Source organism: Prionailurus viverrinus, chromosome B4 (genome assembly GCF_022837055.1).
Source record: "Prionailurus viverrinus isolate Anna chromosome B4, UM_Priviv_1.0, whole genome shotgun sequence".
In the NCBI taxonomy this organism is placed as follows: domain Eukaryota; kingdom Metazoa; phylum Chordata; class Mammalia; order Carnivora; family Felidae; genus Prionailurus; species Prionailurus viverrinus.
In genome coordinates, this window is record NC_062567.1 from 58496250 (window position 1) to 58522748 (window position 26499).

The 26499-nt window shown below is 34.1% G+C and overlaps 1 protein-coding gene across 17 annotated transcripts in view; it reads left to right on the forward strand.

Annotated features, from left to right (window-relative positions):
* Window positions 1-26499, forward strand: part of CCDC91 (coiled-coil domain containing 91) — a 353778-nt gene that overhangs the window by 73811 nt on the left and 253468 nt on the right. For 7 of the 17 annotated variants that reach the window (XM_047867305.1, XM_047867307.1, XM_047867304.1 and 4 more), the window contains 2 exons: window positions 7325-7367; window positions 9527-9605. In XM_047867305.1, coding sequence (XP_047723261.1) covers window positions 7338-7367; window positions 9527-9605 — 109 coding nt within the window. In that variant the 5' untranslated portion in view covers window positions 7325-7337. Of the gene's footprint in view, window positions 1-1035; window positions 1063-1863; window positions 1885-7324; window positions 7368-9526; window positions 9619-26499 lie in introns of those variants that run through there. The other 10 variants (XM_047867300.1, XM_047867296.1, XM_047867299.1 and 7 more) reach the window with 5 other exon arrangements.

The following is a 26499-nucleotide window of genomic DNA, read 5'->3' on the forward strand; positions in this document are numbered from 1 at the left end:
AAAAATTTAAGTACAGATGAAAATTACATAAAGGAAAATATTTAGTTACTAGAACTATTAATTGTTTTGGGGATGTTTTCCTATCTGATCATTTATGAATAGAATGTTTTTCAGGTAGTGAATATCTCAGTTTTTTTAACTTGTGACGATATTTTGCCATTGGCAGTGGTATTTATAGTATAGCAATTATTTTGTAATTCTGCTTCATCCGGGAAGTGTCAAAGTTATTATTAATCCTAATAATAATTGGACACTTAAGAGAGAGGAGTGTAGCAGCATAATTTCTTTTAAGATGTAGGCCTTCAAACTCATGCCTTAATATGCATAGAGCTGTTTTAGTGCTAGCAACTTGATCCTCTACCACTCAAGTTCCAACATGTTTTTCTTGGAGAAGTAAAAGGGGAAGGGAAGTCATGTGGGAACTATTAGCAACTCATTTGTTTTCATTTAGTGGTTTATTCCAAAAGCACTGATTCAAAAATATTTTTTGAGACCCTACTATGTGCTAGGAACTGCTCAGTTGAAGGTACCAGAGAGTTAAAAGTAGATAAAATTGTCCCGACACTACCTCAGAAGAGCTTACAGAAAATTAGGTAAATAAATAATATCCTTGAACAGATAAGCCTGAAATTCTGATCTTAGATGGTTAGACTCTTTAAGGTAGTTCAGTCTTAGTGGCTATTAATTTTTAACCTTAACTAAGAGGTGTGTGTGTGTGTGTGTGTGTGTGTGTGTGTGTGTGTTTCCTTTGTTCTGCTTTCTTCTTAACAATTTATGTTTGCCCAGGATGGTAAAAAAAAAATCACTTGTTTATTGCTTCTAGGAAACATGGCATGAAAAAGGATCAAATGGAAAAATACTGTGACTGTGAGGATGTTGGTTAGCCAGTAGTTTTTCAGATGGGCTAGAGATTGAAGTGCTAAGTGGACAGTGTCAACTAGTAGGACACTTTGGGATGATTGAATCATTTGGATGATCTCCGGAGATTGTACTTTTTGAGTCACTCACCTAAGGTTTTTGTTTTTTTTCTCTTAGACTTTTTTTCCAGCTCTGGTGTTTGAGGTACGCTTTTCCATTTTGTATAAACACTTACAATAAATGTTATAAAGGAGACTAACATGAAAAATTTTAATTTTTTCACTGGTTAAATACTAATTTAAAGCATTTATGCCTTTGTTTATAGTTTTGTTAAAAGTAACTTTCCCTGAATTTTATTTTTCCAAATATTTTGATAGAAATAATAGATGGTTGGTCATTGTGCCATGATGTCTTCTAATACTGTTGTTAAAGAAATCAGTTATATGTGCCCACAGTTTAAAGTTGTAAAATACTTGTTATGAAACATAACCATCTCCTATGCCTGCTCTTCTCTTCTAGCCTCTCCTTTTCTTGTTTTCTAGAAGCAAGATGTTTAGTACATATGGTTGATAATTTTAGTGTTTACCAGTATATCCCTAAACATGTTTATTATTGCTACTTCTTCATTTTTCAGTTTCATACCCAGCAACTTTCCAGTATGGAAGATGAAGCTTTAGCTGTCTTTCATCACCCTCTCTACACTTCATACCACATGCTTCTTCTTTCTCTTAGCTTTCCGATATGGTTTTAGTATAATTTTCGTGCCATTAGTTATTCATTGTTTATTATTGCCATGTAAATAGTATTCATGGCTAAAAAATATAGTACTGTTATAATGTTTACTTTTCCTGTCCAACGTATTATTTTTTCTTTTTTTAATTTGGTTAATGTTTTAATCACTAATTCAACTCTTAATTCTCCCACAGTTGTTTAAAATTACTCTCATGATATGGTAAAACACATGAGAGTCTATTAATTGGATTTGCTTGAGTCCTCCCAGGAGCTTTCTGATCTGCTTTAATTTAGGTGGGTTGCTCTCTGTTCTTGTGTTATAGATAGCTTGGGAACTCACTTTACCACTATTCTGGGAGAATTTCCTTTGGTTTTCACTTTGGTTATATCACCTATTTTCTTTTCTAACCCCATTTCTTCCTTGTGTCTTATTCCCTTGGTTTACTCTATAGAATGGGAAATAAAAATTTTGACACTTTGAAGTATGAATATGACTTTAGTCTTCCCACACATTAGTTATTTGTTGGTTTGGCTGATTTTAGAATTCTATCTGCTAATCATTTTCCCTCATAATTTTAAAAGCATTGTTCCCTTGCCTTTCACCTTCCAGCAATGCTGTTGTGAAAACTCTAATGTGATTATATTCTTTATTCTTCGTACGAAACCTATTTTATCTCTCTGGGAGCCTGTAGGATCTTTTCCTTGTCTCTACTGTGCCTTAGTGTGGGTTTGTTCTTCTATTTTCTTGGATAGTTGAGGAACTATTAAATCTGGATATCGTATCCTTTAGTTTTAGAAAATTCTCTTTTTTTTTCTCTTTCTTTCTTTCTTTCTTTCTTTCTTTCTTTCTTTCTTTCTTTCTTTCTTTTGGGAGATAGAGAGAGAGAGAGAGAGAGCATGAACAGGGGAGAAGGGCAGAGGGAGAGAGAATCTTAAGCAGGCTCCATGCTCAGCACAGAGCCTGATGTGGGGCTCGATCCCATGACCCTGGGATTATGACCTGAGCTGAAATTAAGAGTTAGACACTAACGGGCTGAGCCACCCAGGTGTCTCTAGAAAATTTTCTTGAATTATTTTGTTGATGATTTCTTTCCTTTTGTTTTCTCTACTTTGTCTTTCTAGAATTCCTGATAATTAGATATTGCATATTCTGGACTGGATCTTTTAATTTTCTTATGTTTTTACTCTGACTTTACATTTCTTTTTCTTTTATACTCCTCTTTTAATAGGAATTTCCTCAGCTTTAGTTTCCACCCTGCAATTTTCATTTCTGTAATCATTTTTATTTTCAAGACCTTAGTCTGGGTGCACATCCCTCTCTCATTTCTTCCCCCTCTTCCCCCAAATGAAGGCTTCCTGTTCTTATTCCATGGATGCACTATCTTCTGTTGTTAATTCTCTGAAAGTACTAGTTAGGGTTTTATTTTTTGAAAATTTTCTTGTGTAGTCTCTGTTTCTTTCTCTTTGGTTTGGTCTCTTATTTTTTATATTAGATACTTTCTTCGTATCTTTTATTGTCCTTGGCCATCTGCTCATATGTAAGAGTGAAACACTACTAATAAGGTAACAAACACTTATATAATACTTAGAATGTATCAGAGACTGTTGTAAGTGCTTCATCTATTTTATTTATTTAATCCTTATAATGACTTTAAGAGCTAGTTACCATTATTATTAGTAGTAGTAGTACTAGTAGTATCTCTGACAGATGAGGAAACTGAGGTACACAGTGTTTAAATAACTTGCCCAGTGTAACACATTTAAGTAGCACAACTAGAATTTGAATTGAGGCAACCTGACTTGATAATCTTTTCTTTTAGCCTTTATACTATTCATTATTTTACTGAAATCAGGAGCAAATTGGAAATTTTCTGCATATGGATAGGATTTGTCAAAGTAGTGATAGCTGAGTGAACTTTTTTTTTCTTTGGAGGTGCCTCTGATGACATCCTTTTCATGAGTTGATTAGATTCACCAGAGAAGAATCTTCAACTCTGATGACTAGAGATTGAAACCTAGCTGCTGGCAGTTTGGTTGCCAAGTGATGAAAGAGGACTGGGAGAATGGGTCTCAGTACTGAATACAACTTTGACTTAGTCCAGCTGTCTCGGTGTCCTCTAATCCAGAGACCCTTGGCTTTACCCTGTCCAGGGAATAAACCCAGTCTTCTGCTGTGATGAAGAACTATAAGTTTTCCTGTTGTGCAGATTGTAGAAGGGGATCTTGGGATATATCTGCCACTTTTATTTTGAGTCTTACCTTTACACAACTTTCATTGACATGCATTCCTAAGCCTTTTGTGGATTCTTTGATGTAAATGTGATTGATCCTTATTTTCCGCACTAGTAGTTTTAGATTCATCTTTCTTGTATTTGCTTTCAGAATTTTTTGCAGTATTCTCATTTCACATTCTCTTTGACCCTGTGTTTATGCAGAAGCAAACAATCAAAACAAATCTTTGCTATCATTTAGGAAAAGACTAATAAAATGCATGTTCTTAATGTGCCATTTAAAATTCTTTGTTAGGTCTGTTGAAATAGATTTCTCAAATATCTCCCCCCTGAAGCATTTATGATGCTCCTACTAGATATATCACATCTGTAAATCTTTCCTTCCACCTTAGACACTTTTTCTTCTTTCTTAAGGCTCTTTTATAGCTCATGTTATTAAAATTTGCATTTTTTTTTAACACTCTTCTCCCTACCCCACTCTTCCTAGACTGTAACACCTTGAGGATCTTGACTGCTCAGTTCTACAGAGTCGCGTAATAAAAATTTGTTACATTAAGTGTTGTATGTATGTTTTCCTTGTAAAATATCAGCAATATATTAAATACTGAGAATAATAAAGGAGGGAATTTATATACTAGCACAACAGAAGAGATCAAATTCAGATATAAAGAAGTCTGAGAATTGTTAAACTAGATACTGTGAAATCTTTCAATGTAGATACCTAATCATAACAAAGTATGCATCTTATCTCCTGCCATGACACCAAAAGATGAACTAATGATCTGCCAATTTTTTGGTCAGGCTCATGACTCTATAACTTATGTGACAGGTATATTTGGTGTTGCTGTATTATAGTTGTAATTTAATGGGATATAATGTTAAATGCTAGAAATATTTTAAAAAAGGATAAATGCGTTTTAGATAAAATACTGTTTTAAATGTGATGGAGTAGGTAAATCTGTAAAGAAGACCACACTTGTAATATTTCTTTTTAAAAACTAATTTTTGTGTTTTGTATTTAGTAAAATTGATTTTCACAAATCAGTGCTGTTAATATTACTTCCTCCTGCTCTTTGTAAGGCTTAGAAAGAAACAGCAACTATTGCAGGATTTGAAAGTAAATTATTTGGAGAAATGTTAATGCTTTAAAATAATATTTCTCTAATTATTGTATTTTAAGAAACTCAAGGCACATTTATTCTTTTTTTTTAAGTTTATCTATTTTGAGAGAGAGAAAGAGAACCAGAGAGGGGCAGAGAGAGAGGAAGAGAGAGAGTCCTAAGTAGGTTCTGCACTGTCAGCGCGGTACCCAAAGCAGGGCTCCATGTCTATCTCACAAATCATGAGATTAGGACCTGAGCCAAAGTTAAGAATATTGGATGCTTATCGGACTGAGCCACCCAGATGCCCCAAAACACATGTATCTTTTAAAATGTGTTAATATTTCATTTCTTTGAAAATAAAGTAGAAGACTACCATCTGCATTTTAATATGTAGAGGTTGTTGGGGTATGGAAAACATCAATGGTCGTTAATACATTCTTTTGTAGAGTTAAATCAGTACTTAAAAAACTGATGGTGTTTGGTTCATTACCACATGCAAACAAGCTGAAATGATTGTTAAATATGGCTATTTGTTTTTGTTTGCAAGTTTTCTGGTATCTTACAAATAATTTATTGGGATGTAATTTACAAAACACATAGAAGCATTACTCTAGAAATTCTATTTTTTTGAAACCATATTATTTGGATATAGTGTGGTAGATGCTAAAAATATTTTTTAATTGTCTACTGAGATTCGTGGGATACATGTGGAAAACACAAACTTATTGTTTATAGTTAGACTTGGTTAATTCTCAGTATCCATATCACTCTTATTTCATAATTTCTTCATAAAAAATGTAATCACATACAGATTTCTATTTGCTTGAGACACAGAATTAATGTGAATTCCATTTTAAACTAACCACCATCCAAAGTTTCTGAAAGTCTGGTTTGTATTTTTTAAGTGTTGTATGTGGATGACTTGGTTAGCTCTGATTTTTTTGAGAAATACATCTTTAAAAAATTTTCATCAAACTACTAAATTGTAGGTAATGGGACAACAGTGGTATCTCATTTTGATTAATTTAATGTCTTTCCTTTTTATAATGTACTTCTGTCTACATATATTCCTTTATTACCTACTGTGTTTCTGTGAATATAAGTTTTCTTTGTCTATTAAAACAATCCTTGAGATTGTGTTTTACTGTGTATTTTTCTCTGACTAGTTTTTGAATTTATTTTTGAAGGCATTAATATTAATTTCATTGACAAGGCAAGACATGACTATAGATGACTACTGCTTCATCACTTAAAGCAAAGTGCCTTAGAAAATCCCTTTAGAATTATCGCTTAACATGGTTTAATTTGTTTTGCTGGTTTTTTAAGAAGTTGGAGAAGGTTGTTTTCCTATAATCAGGTTCATCTTGTATTAGTGAGTCAAGGAAACTATAATTAATAATTTGGATAGTTCACTTTTGAAAGATAAGAAAGGAAACCAGTTATTGACTAGAATAGTACTTGGACCACTGAATCACAATTTATTATAAACTTATTTTTCATCTAAATGTATACCATCTATTGCTTGTTTTACTTTTCAGGGCTTTTTGGTTTTTTAGTGGTTTGTTAGATAAAAGCTTTTTCTTTTTATTCTTCTTAAAGCCCAGGTACTCATGTTTTTTTCCTTCCGTTTTTATGACACACATTTAGGACAAAATAAAGCATGTATTATCTTAACTGCTTGTCTGTCTTAACACAGTTTAAGTGTAAAGAAGAGAGGAATTCAGGATATTCACTTGTGTTTTTCTCTTCGCTGGTCTCTCGTGAATACATGACTTGATTTATCTTGATCAGCCTAGTAACTTGCTCCACATTTTTCCAAAAGTGCAAAGTAGTTTCAGCTAAAAATACACATATCAAAATGCTCCAGAAGTTGTGGCCACAGCTCAAAAATGCTGATCAATTTTGAAAATCTAAATCAACCTCGGCCATGAAACCGAGGGAAGAACCTTTGTGGTAGGGGACAGATTTCCAAAAATTCACCACAGTCCTGTTCTTAGCTGGAGTTTGTGCTGATGTTGCCAGACAACTGAGGAATAGATGCAAAAAGCAGGAAGCATTATTGAATTGAGCCCTAGCGCCAATTTGGGAAAAGCAAATTAAAATGTAAAAGAATATTTTTCCACTCCTGGCGTCTCAACACAAATGGCAAAATACATGGTTGCTGAAAAAGTCACAGCAATTGCTAATTTTGCCTGAATGGCTAATTTTGCCAAAAAACCCCCAGTCTTTTTGCATTAAAAAATGCATACCCATATAGTTTTTAAAAAGTAGTTTCTTAAAACCCAAATGAAATAGTTTTAGTTTGCAAGTCAAAATGTATATACATTTAAGTAAGAAAAATATTTTGACGTAAATAACTGTGTGTGTGGGCTTGTTTCAATGTCTTCTGATATTTTTCAGGTGTACTTGAAGAATGGATGATGATGATTTTGGTGGTTTTGAGGTATGTGCAATTACCTTATTTTGCTTATGTAATTGCTTTAACTTTGTGGGATTATAATGGAGTATACTATTTTGAAAATGTATTATCTGTCATTGGTACTCAGGATCATTTCTGGATCATCTTTAATGTAAAACTGGAATAAAAAAATGAAATCAAGGAGAATTAAAATATATCCCTTTTGAAAGATAAAAATGATTTATTATTATTGAACATCTGGCCATGCCCATCAGAATGGTTTGAATTGAAGCAATTAAGTGCTACTAGTGGAAGCATTAAAGAAGTTGTAAAAACTGTCAGCTGATGATTTTGCTGGGATACATGTCTATTAGGAAATACTTGTGAGATGAGGGATGAGTATTGCAGATCTGTCACATATTTTCATGTTTACACCTGTAATGATTTGATGTAGTATATTAAATACGTAGCCTTTTGGTGGCTTATAGAGCTAATTAGTATGTTTGTGTTGTTAGATTATTCTCTCAGGTTTGAGTTGGATGCTTTGTAAGTGGAAATTGTTAGCTGAAGAAGCACTGTCTTTTCCGTAATCCTTTTCAGTGTGTGTTCATTTTATTGAAATATTTTGTAACCCAGTTATTTTTATGGAGCCAGTATAGTCTTGCAGGAAAATCTCTGGATTAGGAGTCAGGATGCCTGAGCTCAAGTCTTGGAACTACTAAGTGAGCTCTGTGATTTTTTTTTTCCTTTTTTTAGTAAGATTTTCACCTACTTTGGAATTTGGTAAAAAGGAGATTGTTTTTTAAAAATAGGGAGTTTAATTAAAGACATTAATAGAAACAAGATATTAAGTATATACTCAGTATTCTGAAAACCATGAAAGAATGGTGTGAGTTTTTTTAGATTAGGGTCCTTTTCTCGTCCATTGATCTTTTTATCTGTCAAAATGGAGGTATTTGGAATATGAGCATACCTGTTTTATTTCATCTAAAACTGGTGTTTGTTTAGCACATTTGTATGTTTTTTTCCATTTTCTTTAATATTTTGGGTGTTTTTTGGGTGATTTAATCTTTTACTGAAATGTAACATTTAAAATTTTGTTAAAATTCCTTTCATTTTGAGGATAATATATGTTTCAGATATCATCTTAGTTTATTGTTTAGGAGTTGTCAGTTATTTGAAGGTTAAAAGTTAGTTTGGCCTCCTTTGTTTAAACCATGCTTGATTTATTATATCAGAGAAAAACAAAGTGGGTAGTTTACCTCAGAGTAAAATTATATTTCATTGTTACAGTCAGTGGATCTATTCTTTTCAGTATTAAATATTCACAATGTTAACCAATTATTCTAATTTAATTGGTTATTAGGTTTCTTTCTTTTTGCATCCAATTGTAGAAATATGGAAGGTCTCTGTCCTTGGTCATATAAACCATGTTCATTTTTCATAGTTTATAGGTAATAATTACTATATTTTGCGTCACTTAGCTTCCATGGCAGATTGTCTCGATTGACTGCTTTTTGGCTGACAACTCAATGCGGAATCCAAATTGAAATTCTGGCTCCTTTTCTCAGTAATAATTTTGCTGTGACCTGGACACTTAAGGGAGAGAAAACTCTTCACTCTTACCCACAAACTCAGCATGCAGTAATTGACTGTCCTTTACTTTTAAAACTGTTTAGTAGGAAGGCTTGTTAATTTAAAACACCAGCTTTAGGAATTCTCTATTAGAGTTGATTGCCAGTAAATCCACCTGGTAGATTATTCAAGAATATAGATGAATCCTATTTCTTTAGATTGATCTCGATTAGCTTTTGTGCTAATTAATGAAAAAGATTTGGTGTTGATACTTTTAAAGTAAAATATATTTTTTCTTACATACACGAGCAAATTTGTGGTGAGTTAGTTTAGAGTTCTTAGGTATAAAGCTCACAAGTGAAAATGTGATGAAGGATATGCAAAATAAAAATTTCATTGGCACGAGATATATTTTAATAAGGAAGGAAGGTTTTTACTTAAAAATAATGCAGCCTGAGTACTGGGGGTGGTGAGTAGTGGTTGTGGTGGTAGCAATGAAGACTGAAAAGCAGTTGAGTAATTTGGAAGGTATATCACAGAGAATATGCTTGTAGAATTTGGAAGGCTTGATTGCAATTAGCATTTCTACTTTTTAGATATTCTAAAATAAATTTGCCTTTTTTTCCTAGGCTGCAGAGATTTTTGATGGTGGAAATGGCGAAACCCAGACTACGTCTCCTGCTATTCCTTGGGCTGCTTTTCCTACAGGTACTACTATGCAGTAAGAGAGGTTTTTCTTTTTTCTTTTTTTTTTTTTAATTTAACATTTTTGCCTTTTCTTTGAAAGCCTTTTTACTTTGCACTTGGCCTTCTTTGATCTGAAAAATGGAATGACCCAGATTTAATTTAGGTTTTTCTCTTAACAGATTATAAATTGCATAACAAATTCTGCAGTGTGGCTTGAGGCATGATTCCAAAAATGATATCATGAACATTAAATGAAATTAAAGTATAATTTACATTTCTTAACTCATCTTAGTTTTAGGAAAAATGAGGTACCAAATAATATTTTTAGACTGCCTGGTTAATTAATTAAAAAGACTCCTTATTCTTATATTCTAAAAATATTCTAAAATAATTTTACATCTTCACCAGTATTTAAATTTAGAAGTGTTTTTGTTTTTTTTTTTTTTAGGAAGGTCATTCATAAGTATTAAAAATAAAAATTTAGCCATCCAAGATATCAAATGCAAAAATAAATTCTAGTGTTTAGAGATATTTTATGGAAGACCTAATGTTCAGTATTAATATAATTCATGTATAAATAATATTTTGAATTTTCTAGACTTTTTGCTCTGCCAAATCATTGTAAAATTGGAGGTAGAAGATAAAAGGATCCTTCTTTAACAGCTCTGTTTAGTCTTAGATTATTAGAGTTATTCATCCTAAAATGTTTTTCTAGTGCTTATTATGCATTAAGTACTAGGGGAATGTGTCCTTTACTTCAAGAGAAGAAAGGCACATACGTACTTGTAATATGAAGCAGATTTGTGATTTGGGAAGAATGATGATTTCGTCATCCATTCATTTTAGCAAATGTTTATTTTAGGCCTCATATGAGTCAAGTACTGTCCTAGAAGGTCAGTATATATTATCGATCTGGGCTTTGAAGGATATTTATGATTTCAATAGGCAGAGAGGGGAGAATGGGGAAAGATTTTGAAGAGAGAAGAATAAATGAAACAAAGGTGTAAACATGGGAAAGTATGACCTAGTTAGGGTGCTCATTCTTGTTTGAGGGCTTTATGTTTGTTGTTTCCTTTGCCTGGAATTTCTCACCTTGTTCCCCATTGCCACACTCTCCTGCTCCCTTACTATACTAACTCCTCTGTTTTTTATGTGTTGTCTTTTGCTTTAATATCTCTTTTTCTGGGAGGCCTTCCCAGAGAACCTTCCCACACCTATGTACACCTATTTTTTGACTTGCATTTTAGGTTGTAAGTTTTGTGACGTTAGGTGCTATGTCTGTTTGTCCTGTTGTTATGTCTTACATGTCGAACACAGTGCCAAGCTTATAGCTGGCCCTAAATAAATATTCATAGAATAATTAAAGAAAAACATGAATGAATAGCTGAATGAATGATGACTAGGGTGACAGTGGAAATCAATAGGAAGAATTGGAATAATGATATTTATATAACAGTTTAGGATTTTCAGTGTGTTGTCACTTTTTTGCTTATTGTAAGGTAGATAGGCCAGCTTCAGTATACCTCTTGTACAAAATGATGGTTTATAAAATTTTGGAGTTTGATACAGATATATATGTTTAGGAATGAAATCTAGTCTTTCAGATTATATTTCCATTCTTTTTCAATAACTCTTTTGTGGAAAAAAACCCCATCATCAGGGCTGTCTGGGTGACTGGATGTGAGGGAGAAGGAGAAGTCAAAATTGATATTTGAGATTTTAAGCCTTGGTTCTGAAGGAATGGTATTTCCTTGAACAGAAATAGAGACTTTTATTAAAAAGTTAATTTGGGACGGTTTGAAGCCTAATGAATTTGTCCTAGATGTGTATTTAAGGTACCTAGAGTTCAGGAGAAAGGTTAGGGCTGGAGTTCTTGGTTTGGGAGTTTCTTCATGGATATGATAGTTGAAGTTGTAGGTGATAACTGGAGGAAACAGTATGTAAAGAGAATAGGGTTAAGTAGAGAAATTTAGATGTCCTTAGTTGGGGAACAGGAGGAAGAAAAGGACAGAAGGTCGAGAGAGAAGGAGAGTATAGGCTAGGCATCAGGAGTAGAACATTTCAAAGAAGGGATGGTCACTGGTATCAAAGGCTATATGTAGCGAGGTCAATGAGATTGGAGACTGAGAAAAACCTCACAGTCAGAGGCGGCTTTTAAAGAAATGGTTTCAGTAGATTAGAAGTTGAAGACAAATTGTACTTCTTTACTATGTGTGAAAGCAAGAACAGAATCCATTTTGCTATAATTATTGTGGCAGTGTAATAAAGAATTGTATATTGTGGGCAGATTATCTAATTCCTGTTCTCCAAGAGTGAATGTTATATGTCCCATCTATGTATCTATATATCTGTAGGTCAAGTCCTCAAAGCCTAATTAGAATTAAAGAACAATTCCTTTAGTGTGCACATGCATACACACACGCACGTGCGTGCACACACACACACACACACACACACACACACACACAGTTTCTCCCTTACTCCCTTAAAAAGTCAGATCTGAAGTCTTTCTGAATTTCCTTGGTGACTTGCAGAAGTGGAGGTAAAGAAACCTGGCCACAAGCTAAAGTTAAGACATGGCAGATGTTTGCTCAGCCAAAATAATCTTTCTCTTTTGTTGAAGATGGTTTCTCTTCCTCTGCTTGCTGGTATTGTATTGTTTGCCTCTGATTCAGGTATCCGAAGTTGTTTAGACAAGAGTGATCTGAACATCCTAATTAGTATAACAATTTAATCATTTCCACACCAAAGTCCAGAGAAATAGGAAGCTTTAAGAGATCTAAAGTAGATTCTTTTCAGTTTTAGAAAAGACTAATATTCTCCTTTTGTCTGGTTTTCTACCTACATCCTAGCAGTCTGTAATCTATATGAAAGATCTTTTTAAAAGAGATGAATATTAACCAAGTTTTACTACATCTTAAAATCCAAGAAGATTACTCAGAAACATTTGGTTTAAGTTTTTAAAGTACTTGGGGGAGAATAGAAATTTTCCTTTTCGAGATTAGGATAAAAGATTTTAAGCAAAGAATGTAGTAGGCTTAGTGTGACTAATGATTATCTTGCTTTAGGGCTGGCAGTTAGTTGGAGGATGATTTCATAATAGCAACTGGGATAATTAATTTATCATGTAAACAGTGTCTGTTTATAGCTTACAATACTGTTAATGAATCGAGGTACCTCAAAACATGCATCTCACTGTACTATTAGGATCATTTACACAGTGGGACTTTTTAAAATGCTAGTTTCTGTGCAGAGCTGAGGATGATATTAAAAGGTTGCCATTGAGAATAAAGGAAATTCACATGTTAATTTTGTATACAAACTGTTTCCTGTAAGCCTGTATCTCATGGCATTTAACCATGTATAGCATTTAACCTGTAAAACGTGTCTCCACACTTCCATCATCATGGGAGTTGGAGAATGTAAGTAAGAGACAAGTGAATATGAGGTTATCAATCTCCTTTTCTTTCTGCCTTTACTGTCAGTACAAGGGTGATAATTGTTACTTTATTTTAGTGAAAGATACTCAATGAAAACAGTTGCCTTTATCAAGCATTTTCCTCTCTATTTCATGGCCTTTCCTTCTAGCTTTATCTTCCATGGTTATTCTTTTTGAAGCCTGTAGCCAAACTTTGATCTGCATTTTGTTTCTGGATGATGTCTATTATCACTTTGCCATTGCTCTGATTTTCATACCTTCCCTCATCTCCTATCTGCTTGAGTCTCACTTTTCTTTCAAAATAAGGCATAGAGCTTTTACTGAATCTATATTTCATAACTCTTCTTTCTTCTGAGCTATTATATCAGTTTTTTTCTGCACCACTTGCTTGGGACTTAGGTCATGCCAGTTGGTATTTTTTTTTTAATTGTGGTAAAATGACACAAAATTTACCATGTAACTGTTTTTAAGTGTATAGTTTAGTATCATTAAGTATGTTCACATTGGTGTGCAGCCAATCTCTAGAACATTTTCATCTTGTAAAACTGAAACTCTAAAGCCCTTAAACAAAACCACCCATTTGCCCCTCCCCCAAACCCCTGGCAGCTACCATTCTACTTTCTGTCAACTCTAGGTAACTCATGTAAAATAGAATCATAGTGTATTTGTCTTTTTGTGACTGGCTTATTTTACTTAGCATAATGTTCACAGGGTTCATCCATGTTGTAGCATGTGTTAGAATTTCCTTCCTTTTTAAGCCTGACTAATATTCCACTATGTGTACAGACCACATTTTGTTTATCTATTAATACATTGATGGACACTTGGGTTGCTTTCTTTGACTGTAAATAATGCTGCTATGAATATGGGTGTACTAATTTATATGAAAAAATGTATTATCATTATGACTGCTACCTTTACATGTCTACTTTAAACTTTGGTAGGTAGAGACTATTTAAACCTTTATGAATTCTAAATACTTAGTATAGTATTTTACCTTGATAGTAAATAATGCTCAGTAATTATTTCTTGATGATTAGTAGAACACATTTGCTTTCAAAAGTAACTCTTTTCAAAAAAGTTTTTAATTCCAGTTAATTAACATATGGTATTGTATTAGTTTCAGGTATACAATATAGCGATACAACAAGTAACTCTTTTTAAGTGTTTTTACTTCTTTGGAGGTAATTAAATAGTCTTTCAACCACAGGGTAGAGGAAGCAAACCTAAACTTGCCTTTAAAAATACAGTAATCTTGGAAATCTTAGATAATTACTCAAATATGGCAAAGAAGGTATACTCTACGGTTCACTGAACTTTCATGGTCATTACTAATACAGACAAGTGACCTGGAAATAATGATTAACAAGAGTAGTCACAGATTTGCAGAAAAAGAGAATCGCTATTTTGCTGTTTTTTTGTTTTTGTTTTTTTTTCCCTGATTTCTTGTCTGGTCTTACTGTGTGTTAGCAGGTAACAGTCGAGAACAATAGAAGTTAGACTAAATTTTAGTTGACAAATATTAGGGTCTAGACGTAATAATAGTATCCAGTTTTCTTTTTTTCTTATTTATGTTTCTAAACATTTTTCCAAAGGAAAATCATTCCAGATTCTGCATAGTATATAAGATCAGAAAGTTTTTGAGTTATAAACTCATAGAACTGTATTTTGTAGAATAAGAGTTTTTCTAAGGCAAGGAAATCTTGTTTTTTGAAATCATCTTCAAGTATCTTTTACAAATTTGTATAAGACTGGTAGTGCTCTACTTTTTTTAGAAATTTGTTTTCCTAATGTTTATTTATTTTTGAGAGGGAGAGAGAGAGGGGGAGAGAGAGACAGCCCAGTGAGGGAGGGGCAGAGAGAGAGAGGGAGACGCAGAATCTGAAGCAGGCTCCAGGCTCTACACATCAGCACAGAGCCCTACGCAGGGCTCAAACTCACGAACTATGAGATCACGACCTGAGCTGAAGTCAGACATTTAACCGACTGAGCCACCCAGGTGCTCCGGTAGTGCTCTACAGAATATGGACATACATATATAGATGGATATTCTAATTTCTTCTCTTTTCCTCATTTTTACCTTTCAATGCAATTTGTCCTCTCTACCCATACCTTTCTGAAGGACTTTCTTTTTATTTGACCTTACAAGTTCTAAGAACATTAGACTGTAGTCTTAGTTTGGGTTCAGTATGTTTTCTGATTGCTTTCCAATTGCAGCAGATCCAAAGTTTCAGAATCCATGGGATTTATTTAAATTAATTCTTTAGTTTTTTTGTTTGTTCATTCGTTCACTAATTCACTCATTTATCAAATGTTTGAAAGTCAGCTGTGTATCAGACACTGAGTGCTGTGTGCTGTAGACCTCATTCCATTTTCAGTGATCCCATATGGAAATTGTCAGCTCAAATCACTGATATCTCATGAAATGCATTGTTAATATTGATAAGTGCTTTTATCAATAACTTTAGCTTCAAATATTTGATACAGGTTTCATGAAAAGAATATTCGGTCAGAAAGTATTGTCATGTTGCCATTGTGTACAATGTGGGTGGTGCTGTTTTAGAGGCAAATGACTGTTCACTTTTTACTTTTAACTTTAGAAATATAAATTGTCTAGAAGGCGAGGTGGGAGGCAAAACCTTGAATACTGTCCTTTCCAATATGTTTCTAAGTTCCTTGTAGCACTACACAGAACCACATTAGAATGCATTGACCATCAAAGGGAAAAACAAGCGGTCTAGATAGATACTTTAATCCAAATTAGCTCCTTCAAAACAGCTTATATAGAGGGCAAACTAAACTGTCTGTCACAAGCCGACCCTTTAGAAGGAGTAATGGGAATTGGACCAGCAGATGTTGAACCAAATAACTTAGATGTGGTTCACTTTGCATCTGGAGCTATTTGCATACAAAGCCAACAGGAAAGTTCAAACATTTTTCTCAAGACATTGGCAGAGAGAAACCTGGAAGACAGATGCCTTTTTGATTTCATGGTTCAGTTTTTCCATTCTCCATTCTCCTGGCCAGGAAAACCTAGGACAACAAATCGGTCATTTTATTAATATCCCATTACTCTTCTTGCTAACCCTGTTTTTCCAGTAGAATCTGTGTTACACATCTACAAGAGCTCAGAACCTGAGTCCACACATTTTTGTTTGAGAAAACATTGTTGTGATTTTTTTCTTCAGAATAATCTGTGGTTGGTACATAGTCATAGTAAACATTAACTGAATTCATTGGTCTGATCTATATTTTAGGTTAAATTTGAAAGTGACTTATATTCAAATACCTGTATTATAATAGGCAGTATGGGTGATGTTTAAAAATTTCCCATCCGTTCAACTTTGTATCCAATTAGACATTTTTTGCCAGGATGTAAGCTGGATTTCCATGGTAGTGTAATAATTTTGTAGTATCTTTATACAGATTACTTGAATGGATGATTACCAGATACCTTCCTTTTGCTACTTTCTTTAAGTTTTTCTTACTTCCCAGATTATTAACTCATTTTTTTCTTATTCTGGAGCCAGTTTTTATAAATGAGAACTAAGATGATAGTTTCTATGAAGCTATGAGTTATTGCTATACATGTAATATTAGTTTTCATGGAGGCTTTCAGTAATTTCTGGAAGTTCCTATCTTTATTAATACATATAGTATGGACTATATCAGTGATATTTGTTATGACCTTGAAGATTGGGTTTATAGTGTGGTTTAGAGTCAAATAACTCTGACTGTGAAGTGAGGAGTACTGGCTTTGCCTTCAACTAACTGTGTAACTTCTCTGAAACTCAATTATTTAATCTATAAATCAAAGAACTAGATGGTACCTAAGTATTCTTCCAGATTTTGAGTTCCAAGTTTATCTTTTCATTTTTTTCTGTAATATGAGAAGCTTCCACTAGGTGAATCATGGTGCCTGGTTTTAACTTCATGGTCCTAGTGACACAGCACTAATCTAATAAATTACATTTACTCTATAAATAGTTATAAACATGGAACAAAAATATGAATATGAAATACTATCATATATAAGAGAAACTTGTTTTTTTCTATGTATTTTAATTATTGTCAGCTACTATTTAAACTGAATCTTACAATATTTTATAGAACAATCTTTATGTGTTCTAATTCTGAACTTGCTTTTTAAAGACAGTGGTTTGATTTTTAGGATATTACAGAGTACATTAAAATTCTTAAAAATAGAGCTTTATAGGGATTTTCTTGTATTAATGAGAAATGAAGTTTGGCAGCAAATCTTGTTTCTTTAAGATGAAGATAGTACTCTGACTCTTTATCATCATAATCCTGAATTAGCCAAAAAAATTTTTTTTCATTAAAAAAATTTTTTTTAATGTTTTTATGTTATTTTTGAGACAGAGGGAGACAGAGCATGAGCAGGGGAGGGGCAGAGAGAGAGCGAGACACAGAATCCAAAGCAGGCTTCAGGCTCTGAGCTGTCAGCACAGAGCCTGATGCAGGGCACGAACTCATGGGGCGTGAGCTCATGACCCGAGCTGAAGTCAGACGCTTAACCGACTGAGCCACCAAGGCGCCCCAGCCAAAAAAAAAATTTTAAGCCCTTTTTGGCTCAATGGCTCAGTAAGAGTAGGAATCATTGCTTAGTGCTTTTATGCCAGTTTATAAGTTTCTGTTTAGCTGTCTTTCTGACTTATGTTTCTTTGGTGTCAGAAAATACACTTTTTATTGTTTTTGACAGTCAGGCATATACACACATATGTAGTAGTATAAAAGCATGAAAGAAATGGGATATGAAATTAAAATTCTACAGTGAAAGTTTCTTTTCTATCCTGGTCCTATAATCCCACTCCCTTGATATAACTTGTTTTACATTTTCTTTTGTACAGGGGAACAAAAACATGAATGCCACTTCCTTTTCTTTTTACAAAGATGACATTATACTGTTTATTCACACTAACACCTCTTGCTTGTTTCTCAATAGTAACTTGGAGATCTTTTTACAGGAGTATTTACAGATCTTCCTATTTCATTTTAAGAGTTGCACAGCGCTCTTTTGCATGGGTGTGCCGGCATTCATGTAACTAGTTATTTTCCTCTCAGTTTTCTGATGTTCTTGCAATGAATATTTTTTCCCCTTGACTTTTCCTATTGTTTTGTTTTTGTCGTTCTCTTCTCATTTAACATTTTAGTGAGACTTGTTTTATAGAAGTATCCATTTATTGAGGTGTTTGGAAGCTTGCAAGTTGTGTTCCCATATTCAGGATTGTTTCTGGAGAGAGATCTCGATACAAATTCAGAAAAAGGGATGCAGTGAATATTCTTGTATGTATTCTGTTTTAAAATGGGTGACAGTTTATATTGTTTCTGTGATTTAATGGGAAGGTTATTTAAAATTAGCACATAGTTCACTACTAATATAAGCAATTAGCATACTTGTTTTTTTAACTCTAAATAATGTAAAATTTTATATTTATATGGTCACACATGAATACACATTTGCCATGTTGAAGGTGATGTTAATTTTATGAGTCCTTTGAAAATGAAATCTTTAGATGGTCATGGAAAAATTAATGGTAGCATGGTAGGTTGAAATGCTCTTTAGATGTCACATTCTATTTTTATGTGTAAAATGTTAGAAGTTGTTTATAATATCTCCAAACTAGAAACAACCCAAATGTCAATCAAAAGTAGAGGCTTAATATTTAGGGGTATATTTGTATAACAGAACACTATACACCTGGAAAATTAACGAGCTCCAGTTACATATAACAACATGGAAGAATCTCACAATCATATATACTGTCCTTAGAGTATCTTTAAGGGATCAGTCAGAGGTCTCAACTGACAAACTTTTCTATAATTTCTGATCCTAGTTCTGGGATCTTTGAAGTCTAGATGATCAGCTTCCTTTTGGAACAAGAATTTTGGAATTCTTGTTCTTCCTGAGAATGGGGGCTACGTGTTTTGGTTAGGAAGCCAAGTTGAGAACTCGTTCAGAGTGAGCCCCATGTCTGAATCTTCGAAGGGCAGTAATCATTATCCTGTTCACTCTAGGCTGGCATGGGATAGGGAGCAGGGAGTAGACCTTAGATATGGGTGCTGTGGATGAATAGTACAGTGTGAGACTAGAGTAAATTTCAGTTTGGCCTAAAGTCTCTGGTATGGAGATGAGAGGCCAAGGCCAGATCTGAAGCTAACAGAACTGCTTGTGTCACTCTCTCCTTCTCCCCTGCTTTCCCTTTACCCCTGAGATTCTTGTTTTAGACTCCTAGGCCTAACTGTAGCTAGAAACAATAAGTTCTTCTATTTTGGGAAATCTCAAGTGACCAGATGGCTGGGGCCTGCAGGAACATGAGACTGACAGGACAGTAGAACCAGCATAACCAAAGGCTCTGACCTGCACTGTGCACACTTAATTTGATGTCTCTGGACACCAGTGGTGTCTCTAATGAACATTGTTGTTGCTCCTGAGGATTTCAAAGCAGCTTGCATTGATTTGCTCAGCCAGGTTGAGTTTTCTGGCACTTCCTTCTTTGTTTTGAAGGTTGGGTATTTGATGGTATCAAACACTGTGTCTGTCCTACTCTCCATGCTATTTTCTGCAGACACTGCTTTCCTAGTGTTTCCTCTTTGGGGAGTGCCATGATTTCATGAGATTTTTGAGTCTTCTGATCCTTTTCTCCTCCTGTTTCCTCTTGGTGGTTCTTTATTCCATGACCCATCCATCAGCAAATTCTTTAGGTTACTTTTCTTTTTTTTAACCATTCCCTTAACATTGTGTGAGCATGCATCAATTAAAACATAAGGACATTTTTGCCGACAGAATTGTTCATTTGTCTAGTAAATAAACATTTTTGAACTTATCAACCCATTATGTTCCTAAAGGAACAATATTAAAGTATTTTAAATTCTTGGTCTTATAATCTAAATACAAGTACTTTGCTTTGGTGGAAATATGTTTGATAAAATTTGTGAATTTTATTTCTCCTGAATTTTTAAAGATGGACAGGCCTCTCCTTGTTTATGATCCTGTTTGAAGTTTAGGTGTGAGACTATTTACTTCTACCATATTTTAATTCATTTTTTTTCCTATTCAATAAGTATTTATTGTGTACCAAATACATGGGAAACAATGGAAAACAAACAAAATAGAAAATGCTGTGACTATTCAATTAACATTTGTTAGGTGGAGTATAGATGAGTTGTAGTTCAACAGCAGACCACCAGAAAATTGAAATAGAGAAGTTTTTCAAATATTAACATTCAAGGCTATAAGTTCCCCTATGATTATTACTTTAGGTACATTTTGCCAGTTTTGTTGTTTAAAAAGTCCTTCAATGATAAATGTTTTCAAATATTCAGAAAGAACTGATGTTTGTTATTTTAATTAATTAATTTTTATTTTAGAGAGAAAGAGTGTGTGCTGGGGGGAGAGGGGCAGAGGGAGAGAGAGAATTTTAAGCAGGCTCTACACTCAGCATGGAGCCCGACATGAGGCTCAATCCTATGACCCTAGGATCATGACTTGAGCCGAAATCTAGTCGAACGCTCAGCCGACTGCACCACCCAGGCACTCCTGATCCTTTAGGTATTTTAAAAGTATTTATTAATTTCCAAGCATGGGGGTTTTTCTGATTATTTTTATTGTTGTTATTTCTTAACTTGATTGCCTTATGGCTAGAGAAAGTAGTTTAATAAAAATTATTTATAATTTATGAGACTTTCTCTGGAACACAGTGCTGTCTGAGGATGAGCAGCATTGACATCCCCTGGGAGCTTATTAAAAACACAGGCTCAGGCTCTGCTCTTCACCTGCCATTCCAGAATCTGCATTTTAGCAAGATCCCCAGGTGATGCTTAATGTACATGAATACTTGGGAAGCCTTGATGCACTAGACCTGTCTAGATACTAGATTTGACAGTTGCAGGATGCACATATTTTATATAAAAATTAAATTATACAAGTATTATAATCTCTTATGATGGTGGATTTTATAAACTTTTTGAAGTTGTGTAACTTTGTGCTTTGTCTCAAGATTATGTTACTAGGTGCATTCATATTTTCAGTATCTTTCTGGTGTATTGAGCTTTTATCATTATGTAGCAATCTTTTTATATATCTCTGGGGTTTTTTTTTGTCCCTCAAACCTACTTTGTTTGATTATAAACATAACAGCTTTATTTTGATTAAAATTCAACTGGTATTTCTTTTTCTATTCTTCTGTTTTTCAACATTGCATTCTTGTGTTTTTTTATATATGTTATTCATAAAGAGCTTAAAGCTAGATTTTGTTTACCCAGTCTGACAGTCCTAGTTTTTGAATTGGAATATTTGTCCATATATGTTTTAATGTAATTACTGATGTACATATGTAGTTCTTTTTTCTACCGTTGTAGTTTTGGCTTTCTATGTGTAAGGCCATTTTATGTTTCTTCATCTTCTTTTTTAGCTTTTTTGAATTGATTTTCCTATTCCCTTTTTCTCCTGCTCAACCAGTTTGGAAATTATGTACTCTGCTTTGCTTCTTTTGGTGGTTTCCCTAGAAATTTTAACAAGCATTCTTAACTTGCTAAAGCCTGAAGCAAATTAGTGTCTTTATCCTCCTCTTGAAAAACATAAGGACTGTGGAATCTGAACTTCAATAATTTTCTCTCTGGTAATTATGCTATTGTTGGCAAGTATTTTTTACATATTTATTCCCCAGGATCTGCATATATATCAATATATAATATATATTTAACTCTACAAGGCATTGTTACTATTATTATTGTTTATTCAAAGTATATTAGATATACCTGCATATTTACCATTTTTTTCTTTATTTCTCCTTGCAACTTAGACTCTGCATCACAAGTCACTTTCCTTCTGCTTAAAGTTCGTCTTTGAACTTGAGAATTTTCCACAGGGGGGACACTGGCGAATTCTCAGTATATACTTGCTTGGAAATGCTTGTGCTTGTTCTTATTGGTTAGTTTCACCTAGATAGTTCTAGACTGACAGTCATTCTTTTCCCCCTGCACAATATGATTATTACCCCTCTGTCTTCTGATTTCCATAGTTTTTTTTTTTGAGAAATTAATTGGGTCCATTAAGTTTTGCTTCTTTGAAGTTAATCGGTATTTTCTTCATGGCTACCTTTATGATTTACTCTTTTGTAATTGGTGTTCTGTAGGTTGGCTGTGGTATAGCAGGTAGGGATATGTTTTATTTGCCTTGCTTAGGTTGTGTTGGGCTTTTTGAATGTATTGAGTTGAATCTGTGGATTCAAGAAGCCCTGTGATCTATAGATTCAAGAAGCCTTACAAATCACTTATGGAAAATTATATCATTTCTAGGAAACTCTCAGCCATTATCTCTTCAAATATTTGTTTTGCTTCATTCTCTCTCCCCTCTTCTTTTGGAACTCTAAAATTAGATAAATGGCAGTTTTCTTCTTTTACCCTATCTCCATGTCTGTTAACCTCTTCTTCACATTCTGATATGCTACAGTCTGAGCAATTACACATATATCTTTCATTGCACTAATTCTTTCTTCATCATTGTCTAAGCTGATGTGAAACCTATACATGAGCTTATAATTTCTTTTTCTTTCTCTTTTTCTCTCCCACTCTCTTCTTCCTCTCCTTCTCTTCTTCCCTTCTTTCCTTCCCCTTTTCCTTTCCGGTTTTTCCTTTTTGATCTTCTCTCCTCCTCCCCCTCCCTCTCCCTCCATCTTCTGTCCTCTCCTTTCCGTGATTCATTGCATTATTAGATACAGGCTACCTTCTTTTTTGCGTTCTAGGATGGCTATATTATTTTTAGTTCACTCTTACCAGGAGAATATAGTCCTTTGAGGTCCCAAATTTGTGGGGGAGGTCCCTTGAGTGGGGTCCTGAACTTTTACTTTTGTCCACTGTGTCTTTAAGGTCTTGAGAAACAAAGCTAAGTTTTACAAGCTTGACAAATGTCTTCAAGGCAAAAAATTGCTTATATCTTTTTGTTACATAATTTACTTAATTACTAAATTAATAGTTACGTAATTTTTGGCCTGAGTGTTTCTATTTTGCAAGATCCACGGTTAAGTTGATATTTTAAAAATATTACTCTATACTTCTAATTGCTTTCTATGGATGGGTTAGCCAGGTATGTAGTCTCTCATACTTTTTGAAAGAGAAGTCCTAGGATTTTTATTTTTAAATTAAAAAAACTCTTTACCTATATAACCTACTTCTTTGGTGACTGGTTTTCTTTAATTTCATTTAAGGTAAAACAAAAATACTGACATGAAAAATTAAGCTTATAGACTCTTGTTTGCTAGATTCTGATAATTAGTGTATGTCTACTGCCAATACATTGTGTATTTTAATTTATTTCAGAGTCTTATACCATCACTAATTTATTTGCTATGGCTTAATTAAATATGATGATGTCAAATGTGCTTATATTAAAAGTCTTTTTTTTCTGTAGCACCTGGGTGGCTGAGTTGGTTGAGCATCTGACTTTGGCTCAGGTCATGATCTCATGGTTTGGGAGTTTGAGCCCCACCTTGGGCTCTCTGCTGTCAGCGCAGGTCTTGCTTCGGATTCTCTGACTCCTCTCTCTGCTCCTCCCCAGCTCACGTGGGCTCTCTCTCTCTAAAAAATGAATAAACATTTTTAAAAAAAAGTCTTTTTGGGGTGCCTGGGTGGCATAGCTGAGCATCAAACTCTTGATTTTGGTTCAGGTCATGATCTCATAGTTTCCTGGGTTTGAGCCCTGTGTCAGCCTCTGGTTTGAGAGTGTGGAGTCAGCTTGAGATTCTGTCTCTCTCTCTCTCTCTCTCTCTCTCTCTCTCTCTCTCTGCCCCTCCCCTGCTCACACTCTCTCTGTCTCTCTCAAAATAAATAAATAAACTTAAAAAAAGTCTTTTTTTCCTTATATCCATGAAATATGTAAATTATAAATTTATATCCCTTGATTATCTTTAAGAATATTGGTATCTTTACACTAACTGAATATTACATATATATTATATATATAATTCTTACAAGTTTTGATTTACATTTTTTTAGAAAGAAAAGGCATTGTTGGTCATGATAGTGTTTAGAGTTTAAACCTGATATCATTTTGGATTCATTGGGTGTAAACCAAAGAAGTATATTTATTTCCTAGGCTCTTTTACGGTTAAAGTGAACTAAATAGACAATCATACTTCACGTGTATAATAAAAATAATTAGTTGTCTTTTTTCTCTTGATGGGAAGGATATGAATTACATGAATTGTTTACTTCTGGAAAGTAGTTCACATTTTTATGTTTCTGTTGTACAAGTGTATAGTTCTGAGTGTAGCCCATGAAGTGGTAAACAGCTGGGTTTGACAGATAAGTTGTAATTTTTGCCTTATTCAGAGTGCTGAGTCAGTCTTAGGTTTTTGATTCTGGATTAGTCTCTCAGTTTCTTGGGGAAACTGAATTTTAAAGTTTTCATAGAAGCACAGTGTTTTTGTATGTCTGGAAGTATAGATGTTTAACTGGTTTGATTTAGTTGTAAAAGCTCTTCATTGTTTTGTTTATTGCAAATATTAAGACTTCTTTGTAGACTCCCCCAAAAAATCTAATGTGACAGGATCCATATTGTAAACTTTTCTGTGTTTGTTGAAATTTATGTAAGTATATTTTATGGGTTAATATATAGCTATTACATATATAATTTAGAGAAATTTCAGTTAAAATTTTTTTTTAATGTTTATTCATTTTTGAGAGGCAGAGAGAGATAGATCATGAGGCGGTGGGGGGGGGGGAAGGGCAGAGAGAGAGGGAGACACAGAATCCAAAGCAAGCTCCAAGCTCTGAGCTGTCAGCACAGAGCCTGACATAGGGCTTGAACCCATGAACTATGAGATCATGACCTGAGCCAAAGTCAGACACCTAACCGACTGAGCCAGCCAGGCGCCCCAAGAAATTTCAGCTTTTTGATTTCAGATTTTTAATTTTATAATTACACTTTACTTACCTGCTAAGATTTATGGGAAATTAAATTTCAGTGATTTGTTGTTAGTTTTCCTAAAGGCTAATTGAAGCTGTATTTCATTAGCCCATAGCTTATACTGATGTATTTACAGGTTTGTTAAAAAACATAAACATTTCTATGTAAAACCGACTAAGGTGAACATTAAAATTAATAAATGTTTTGGAAGTGGAAAGGTCTTATATTAAAACATGTTTTTATCAGAATAAAGTACAAACTCATGTTTTTGCTTAGTTTATACTTTTTAATTATAATTTTTTTAATGTTTATTTTTGAGAGAGAAAGAGAGAGCGTGAGCAGCAAAGGGGCAGAGGGAGAGGGAGACACAGAATCTGAAGGAGGCTCCAGGCTCTGAGTTGTTAGCACAGAGCCCAGTGTGGGACTCAAACTCACAAACTGTGAGATCACCTGAGCCAAAGTTGGATGCTTAACAGACTTAGCCACCCAGGTGCCCCTTTAAATTTTTTTGAGACAAAGCGCGATCGAACTGGGGAGGGGTAGAGGGAGAGAGAGAGACCTAAGCAGGCTCCATGTCCAGCATGGAGCTTACTGCAGGGCTCGATCTTAGGACCATGAGATCATGACCTGAGCTGAAACTAAGAGTCGGATGCTTAACCAACTGAACCACCCAGGTGCCCCCAAACTCATCTTTTTAAAAGTAATTCACATTTTAGAGGTATATAAATACCTTATTATGATAAAGGGGAATTTCTAATATTCATCATGAGTTCTATAGATACTATATGCCAATGAAGTGAGATTTTTTAAATGGGGTTAGTTAATCATTTTTGGTATATCAAATGCTTTGTCTTGAAATGACATTGGCTTTGGTTATTCCAGTTGTTTCGCTCTAGGGGAAGCTGAATACAAGTATGTTGGTCAGTACTCTTGGTCTCATTCTTTTGCTTAGTGCATCAGCTTCCTCTTCGTTTTCAGTTCTGTCAAACTAGTTCAGATTTATAGAACATCTCACATGAATTATGGCAAATATTATCTTAACTGATTCCTTTTCTCCTAATTCATACTGTACATGGTTTCCAGAATAGTCTTTATATAGAGGAGTTCAAAACCCCTAAGCTCTTTTGTCTCATTTTCCAAATCCACCCTTATCCGCTAATGGCCTAACTATGTTGACTTGTCATCACTATTACCCTTGACATACCAGTGGTCCAGTAAAACTGAAATTACTTGCCTTTCCCAGCAGGTCTTTCTAGTGTGTCCCTAGCTCTGTTTTTTCTTGTTTTGTTCTCGAGCTGGAATATTCTCCACTACATGTTCAAGTCACACCTTTCTTTTAAGGCTTGGTTTACATGTCTCTTTCTCCACTGAACTTCTTTAACCCCTTCAATTTCTGCCAGAGGAAATAACCTTTCTTTTCTATTAATTACTGTTTTGTTTTATCTATGGCATTTTATTCTGTTAGTTCGTCTTTTTTAGGTTGATGGTTATGCCAGCGCATACCCCTGTTTTTTTCTACATCTGTAATCCTTGCTTTTGGATTCTTCACT